The 7,682-nt window shown below is 41.0% G+C and overlaps 1 protein-coding gene across 3 annotated transcripts in view; it reads right to left on the bottom strand.

Annotated features, from left to right (window-relative positions):
• Positions 1-3: 3 nt before the first annotated feature.
• Positions 4-7,682, bottom strand: part of gpm6bb (glycoprotein M6Bb) — a 34,932-nt gene continuing 27,253 nt past the window's right edge. For 2 of the 3 annotated variants that reach the window (XM_037109370.1, XM_037109369.1), the window contains exons 2-7: positions 7,118-7,304; positions 6,262-6,418; positions 5,957-6,125; positions 5,167-5,240; positions 4,984-5,049; positions 4-2,695 (exon numbers count right to left, since the gene is read on the bottom strand). In XM_037109370.1, coding sequence (XP_036965265.1) covers positions 2,546-2,695; positions 4,984-5,049; positions 5,167-5,240; positions 5,957-6,125; positions 6,262-6,418; positions 7,118-7,304 — 803 coding nt within the window. In that variant the 3' untranslated portion in view covers positions 4-2,545. Of the gene's footprint in view, positions 2,696-3,128; positions 4,592-4,983; positions 5,050-5,166; positions 5,241-5,956; positions 6,126-6,261; positions 6,419-7,117; positions 7,305-7,682 lie in introns of those variants that run through there. The other variant, XM_037109371.1, reaches the window with a different exon arrangement.

Raw genomic sequence — 7,682 nt, 5'->3', positions numbered from 1 at the left:
AGCTTCTTTTTTTGTGTGTTTTTTTTATTTTCATAAAAACAGTCAACAAGCCAGGTGAGTAATGTCATACAGGGGTTTCCAGTCAGACAGGATGCTGGATTGTTGTCCTCCTGGTGATTGATAGGTAGCCTTTTTTCCTTCTAGTTTTTGGTTCATTCAATAGTAAACGGAACACAAAGACGAAATGAGATGTACATTAGCTTCATGTACACCTGTGGCTGTTAGTCCTTCAGAGAACTGCAGGTTTTTCACTACAATATCTAATAGATACTGTGTAAAACACTGGAAAGGGAGTCAAATTGGCATCCAGACTTTGGCTAAATTTACCATTTAGATTGCCGTCCAGTTTATAAATGACTGGTGTTGCAACTAATTGTTGTTTAAAAGTTTAATTTAAAGTATCAGTTATTCACGAGGAAGCCCTTGACTTTCGTAGAAAATACAGGTATACTATCAAGCGAAAAAATAATATAAGACTCATATACTTTTGAGTTGAATAAAAACCTAAAAAAAAGAAAAGCTATAACTAATCAGCTACATAAAAAGGATTAATTTGTATTCAGTTAGAAAAACAAAAAAGGAAACAGGCAAACACTGCCTACTACTGATGCCAGTGTACACGATTGTACATCACGTGTGTCACTGCGGAAACAGTTTTTCTTCATGCAACAAAGAAACACATCACGTTATCCCTGTAACTCAACTAACAGAAATAAAAGATTACATGAGTAATTATGTCAGCATTATGACAATTGCACATCGAAAACAGGTGCAATTATAGAAAATTAAGAACAAAAATGAAGTGGTTTTGATCTAAAAATCCTGACTTTTAACAAGTTTACATATTTCACACCTTTAAGTTCTTTAGATCTGCTGTAGGTTTCCCCGTCGTGCTGCTACACACACACTTGTTTAATAGGATTTTTCAAAAGCAAAAACATTGTGATCATATATTACAACGTATGATCGGATATTACAATAGATAAAGGGCTTAAAATCATGAGCTCACTTTGTTGGCAATCCTTCATCTATTTGTTTTTTTTTTTTCCATTCGCATACATGAAAACAAATGGACCAAAACAGTTAAGATATTAAATACACTGAATATCTTTCAGTCTCATTGTTGGCAGCAGTCCACATTTAGCAAGCAAGTGATTCTTATGGCATTTATGCATACTAATTAAATCCTATGATACTGTGACGTAGAGGAGCTCCTGGTGTGTGTGTGTGTGTGTGTGTGTGCTATGCAGCTACCATGATACATACTGTGTGTCTCAGGCATCTTTTTTACAATGAAACCATAGTTTTACGTGGGAGAAGTTCCAGTTAAATTGTTCCATAGGCTCTAGTGCATATCTGAGGTAGTGTTAATATAGGCCATGAATGATCTGAGTGACTTTTAAAGGAGACTTATTATACTCATTTTCAGGTTCCTTCATTTAATGTGGGTTCTACTTAAAAAAGGTTCACATTAATAGTTTTCTGCTGCAGCACTGGATTCACCCGCTTCTTTCTCTTTAAGGCCCCACCCCCTGCATGTCTTCTGTGATTGGTCAGCTCACACAAGCCTGAGCCAGCGAACAACGAACAGCAACAACAGAGCAGCTGTGCTAAATCAATTCTCATGTGCCAAAAACAGACGCTAGGCATGAATCAAGCAAATGTGAGACATGGTGAAGTAGTGTGAGTAGTCTGATGAGGCGTATGCGGAGCGGTGTTTTCTGTGGGAGAGAGGAGCTTCTGTTGGTGCGGCCTTTTTAACTTTAACTTTAACTTACATGTATGAGAACCTGAATGAAAGAAAAAAAAATATGAAAAAATAATAGGTCTCCTTTCAGTGGCTGTATAATGAAAATTAGAACCCAAAACCAATTAATAACACCTGGATTATCATTAATCAATTAAGATGCAGTTACATTCTTGAACTTTTACAACAGAACTGGGTCCACACTCTATATTCGACCTCTTTCCTTACTGCAAAGTCAAAGCGGAACATCTTGTCATGTGCCACATCATAAATCGCAGCACGCTAACTCTGGTTGGTGTAAGGCCTTTCATGTTGTGTGCAGTGAATCTGCATTTTATTGAAAACGAGTAAAATAAACATTCCCTTGTTGAAGACTGGCCACCGCAGCTCAAGACAGAATGACAGAGCAAGCCTGTAAAACAAAACTGACAAGAATAGTGCAACGTCTCAAGCTTCGCCAGCAAAAGGCTGGCTATAAAAAAAAAAGGGCCACTACACAAATATGAGAATTTTTTTCCTTTCAGAAAAAATAGAAAATGAAGAAAAAAATAATAATAAAAAACAGCATAAATGAAATTTGGAGTAGCAGTTCCAAAACAGAGTTAGTGCAGAAAGCAGCACTGACGCATTAGTGTGTTAGGAGCCTGGTTAGTACTGCACAGCGTCACAGCAGTTGGCAGGTTATTTTAGCTGAGCGTTGTCTTGGTCCAGAGGGGCCACAGTGGTTGGCCACAGTGTCTGTGTGTGTTTACGTATGTGTGTGTGTGTTTGTGTGTGGATTCTGAGTAGGTAATATCCTTATGTGTAGGAATTGAGGCATTCCTTTGAGCGTGAGGTGATGTCCTGCAGCTCCCGCTCTTCCTTCATTTTGATGTCTTGGTAGGCATGCATTTGACTGGCGTCCTTAAGGTAGGCCCAGTTTGCTGAGAGAATCATGAGGAAGTGGATCTGGAAGAGAAGGGTGAGGTGGATGGCCGGTGAGCATGTCAAAGATGCAAAGCAAGCTACAGGAGTCAGAGCTACAATCACAGACATACACAAAACATAAAAAGTTAAGCTTTTTTTTTTTTTTTTAAAAAAAGACTGACCGAAATATACAATTATTGTAACATCACTGTTACAATTGTTACTAATTCTGGAGTTATGTTGCTATGTCACTATGCACATTGCTACGGAAATGACATTTTTAAGGCGTGAGAATGAGAAGAGAAAGAGTTTGGGCGTGCAAGTTTTATGCTGCGGCAAAAAAAAAAAAAAAAAAGCGTGAGGTTAGTGCGAAGCGTGAGATTTAACATTTTTGTGAACCTGACCCTGTTCCGCATGCAGTTTCCCGCATTACGTCGCCGCTGTAGGATTCATAAGAAAATAGACCAAGTGGGGATACTTTTGTAAACAAAGATTGTTTATTTTATAAAGAAAGTAAAAGCTACAGTCTTGAAAAACGTAAGGAGGAAATTAAATATATGAAATATGGAGTATAAGTAAACTATAAACAGATCAGAGAATCTGGAAACTTGTAAGCATGCAGGCTCAGTGTTAAGATAAAAACAAATGGCTCTTTAATGGCACTTTGAGAAAGAATAAAGAAAACACAAACATCAACTTCACAGCTGAGGCCATACCAGCGCCAGCCCTCACTGAAAAGAAAAAAAAATACATTTACTCTAGTCTAAAATAGGAGAATTTCTTTCTTTCTTTTTTTTTATAAAATACATGAAATTAAAGTGAGGCTTAGGGCCTCATGCAGAAGTTTACCCCTGGTACTGGCCTAACCCTTCATAGCGTGCTGTGCTTGCTAGGTATGTGCAGTTACTTTGAAATCTACAATAAACACAACTGGTCGCCATAATACTCATCAGCATTATACAGTTGGTGAAAGGTTTTTAGTTTAGTTTAGAATCTAAAACTTGTGACAAAAAATAAGATAATACAGGATATTCTCCGTGTAGCGCTTTCGTGGTTTCGTGGGCCGGCACCAAAATCTTTAGGCTAATAAGGGAGGGAATCAAGAAAACATGAAAAGGACTTTGCCACTGTAGCTAGTCCTTTGTGTTTTTCACAAATGTATCGCTAAAACTCACCCTCACCAAAACTGCTAATCGGGCATTCAAAAAGCCTGAGGAACGCCTTTAATATTTGTCATCGGACGTCCTTATGGACTCATTTCAGAGCTTAATACTGTACATCCACACGGGCTCTGCACAAAATGGTCACATTTCCAATTCAGATCATTTTTATTTGACGTTTACGTCTCAGGAGTTTCTGCACAAATTCGCATGTCGGCTCCGACTGAAACCGATGCTCGTCCTGTTAATCAAGGTGAGGTACTGCATGCTAAATACTGTGTCTTTCATCTGGAATACTCATGCAGCTGACGTGTCTGTGCAGGTCGAAAAAAAATCAGCCTCACACGTTACGAATATAAATAACACTGTCGTGGTAGCTGTGCGCATCTCTATAAAGATCCCATGGTGACAAATTTCAAAAAAAAAAAATAAAAAAGTGAGTGCCAAGGAAAGCAGAACAAACCCAGTCAGCTAAACACCACCACAGTCTGAAGACGACTCTCACCAGGTGTCCTCAGACAAGCAGATATCCCTGGATACCAAATGCTAAAGGAAGCATACAATCAGCTATTTACACTAATCAAGAGAGTCTGATTTTTTTTTTTTTTCTAACCTCAGGTTGATTTTTTTCGTTTTTTAGTTTGTTTGTTGTCAGTGGCAAGTGTCTCTACTCAGTACAACCTCTTAGAAAACAGTTTTAAAACTTAGTGCAGCAGTCTTCTCGACTCTTAAACTTCAAAACAGCAAAGTTATAAGTGGTAGCCATCATGTAGATCAGCTGGTGGAAGAGAACAGAAAAGGTCGTAAGAGAACATGCCGGTGACCTCCTCGTCACGTTAGTGAAGTAACCAGTCATTTTTTGCAAAGAAGTTAAATCATTAAGTCCATCATTTTACAAAATTAAACTCATGATTATTATTTCTTTCATGACACACAAAAGGCAAGCCCCAACTACTCTTCCTTCCATCCATCCTAAGCTAAAGAACAGGGCCGTGTGCATTTAAGCAGATGGTAAAACAGCAAATGGAACTGGAGCTGAGAAAAAAAGCCTACGCGTAACACTTCCATATGGGAATGAGGAGGGGAGCAGTCGACACATGATCTGCTGATACACACACCGTGCAAAGATGGACTAAAGGGAGAGGATGGAGAGACTGGAGGGAGGCTTACCAGAGCGATCACGGTGGCTCCGGCCCCGGCGCACGCTACGATGTACAGGTGGTAGGACAGGTAGAACTGCAGGAAAGAAAAAGCAGCCGTGACTATCCTTTAGTGTAAGCAATGCCTGTGTGATGCTTTTCTACCCGTGTGTGTGCCACTTTCTCTGAATGTGTGCGGATGGAAGAATCTTACCTCGCTGGTGTTGCAGATGTCACCTAGCGTGGATCCACAGGCCTTCCCTGGTGTGGCGTTCCATGGGATAATTCCTGTTGACGTGAAATTCATTCATAATGATCAAACCAGTACTATGAGGACAAAGAGCACGAAGAGTGAAATGATTAAGGTTTTATAGGGAAATCCTGGCCTAAAAAAAAATGCAGCCGAGTTGCATCGTTGGAAATGTAGTGCATCAGTGCATCCACGAGTTCATGCATTACAATGCACAGTGTCACAAACGTGGCAAAATGGTGCGTGTATCATGTATTAAGTACGAACCACCAGACATTGTACTTTTGTCTCTCTATATTGATGCATTTAAATTGCCCGATAAGAAGTTCTTGGATTTGTCTGAAGTCTCTGAATCACATGACGATTCTGAAATTCCGTAATAGCAACTCTCCTTAGACGTAGGCTCTGGCACCTTCATGTTATAGATCGCCTCCACTGTCACACCCCCATTTAAGCCAAGTGGCATGACACACCTTCAGATCTCCTAAGGCAAATCACAGCTAAAGACACATTTAAGCCAAATCAATATTTTGTTATTTGCTGACATTCCTTCTGAGGTTGCTTTTTTTTTTTCTTGCAAATTCATTTCAATTTTATTCAACTGCTCAGATCAAAAAATGGGAATGTGCGACAAATGATGAGGGCTCACCAGGTTTATAATATTGTTGGTGTTGAGCCACCTCAGTGTGCGAACCAATAAAAACCTATTAGGAAGTAACTGATGCCAAACGAAGACGGAGTGCTGCCCTCTTACCGTACTGACGGACATCCACGCAGATGGAGTCAATGTTGGTGAGGTTGGCCATGGTGGTCCTCATGGTGGCACAGGTGGACCACATGTTGTAGAAGAGGAAGACCGGCACGGCGGAGAAGCCGAACACACCGAGCCAGGCCACACCCAGGATGTAGGTGAGGAACACAAACTGAGGGCACAGAGACGACACGACCAAACTCATGCTCACGCTCCCATAATGAGCATCTTCATCTTTGCGTGTTTGATCGCGCGGAGTGACACCTATTGTAAGCACTCTGTGTCTAAGCACCAGGTCGTATACATACCATTCCACTGATGCAGCGCCCACAGATGGTGGTCTTGAACTCGCTGTGCAGCTCCTTGACTGCGCTGGTTGTGTAGAAGCCCTCAGCCAGCAGAATGATCCCGTACAGGAAGAAAAACGAAGCGATGCCATAGATGACATACTGCATCAGCTGTATTCTGTTAAAGAGCAATGTCACACATCAGCCTTAGTCGTGCCAGTAAAGCTGCGATAGGTTAAAAAAAAAAAAAAAAAAAAAAAAAAATTAAAAAAGCACAAATCAATCGCTGACATGTTTTTAGCCTCCAAACGAACACCTGGAGAGACCCACTAAAAATGTCAGGTAGTGTCGGAGCATGACGTGTGTGGAAAATAGCTTCTTACACTCATTTGCAGTTTTTTTGCATGCAATCTTTAAAACACCAGTAATCATGAACAGATGGTTGAGTGCTCCAGCTTCCCCCCGGAGACGTGAAGTCCAAATGTGGAGATAACAGGTGAGGCATGTCTCTGGGAATCATCCACCGAAGAGACAGACTGCCTCTGTAGACTTCTTAAATTAAACAGTCCACTACGGCAACATAAAACACATGTGCAGTCCTCTCCCTGTCATTCTTCTTTTATTGTCTGGACTAATGGATGCACTGTAAATTTTAAAAAATGCTCCATATTAGGACTTTTCTTCAGGATAGAGTGACAAGGGAGATATCAGCAGCTAAAAATAGCCTTCATAAAGTCCGTTACAGGTGTCATCCATCTTACCTTCGGGCCTCTCTCTATGTGATGGTTATGTAAGGACAAATCATCGAGGGGAGCGTGTTTAGTGATGGATCCCACTGTGACAGTAAAGAAGGATGAGGCAGTCGTGTAGTACTTACACGTCAGTCAGCATGGCGTGATCAGTGGCGACCTTGGAGAAGTGGGTTTCCAGGATGGTCACGGTGCCGGTGAGAGCCACATGGCCACATCCACAGAACAGGGCCACGCCGGAGAAGCAGAGGATTGTGGCCACCAGCGACGCGTACGGCACCCCGCCTAAACATTTGATGCAGCACTCAAAGCAACCTGAAGAAAAAGAAAAGAAGAAAACCATCTTTTTACTCTTAATGCTCAGTTTCAGGTTCATGAATGTTATTTTGGATATTTCCTAGAAAGTTTGTAAAGCTTTTAAAAAAGGTGCAACATGTAAGAATTGGCCACCTGTTGAATTCATACTCCAAACAAACAGGGGGCAGCGTATCACCAGAGTAACCACTAACTGTAACTGCTATTAACCATTTAGCTCAGCTAGCTGTGCAGCTAGTGGTGATTACCCTGCCCGAACTGCTAACTGTTGGCCTTGTTTACCATCAGACCGTCACCTCTCAGGGACAAAATGGCTAGCTGGTTAGCATGCTAACTTCAGTAGATATATCCGCAACACTTTTCATAGTCTTCTTGAAC

The sequence above is a fragment of the Acanthopagrus latus genome, chromosome 9, assembly GCF_904848185.1.
Source record: "Acanthopagrus latus isolate v.2019 chromosome 9, fAcaLat1.1, whole genome shotgun sequence".
Classification (NCBI taxonomy): Eukaryota; Metazoa; Chordata; class Actinopteri; order Spariformes; family Sparidae; genus Acanthopagrus; species Acanthopagrus latus.
This window is presented reverse-complemented; position numbering and strand designations above follow the sequence as displayed.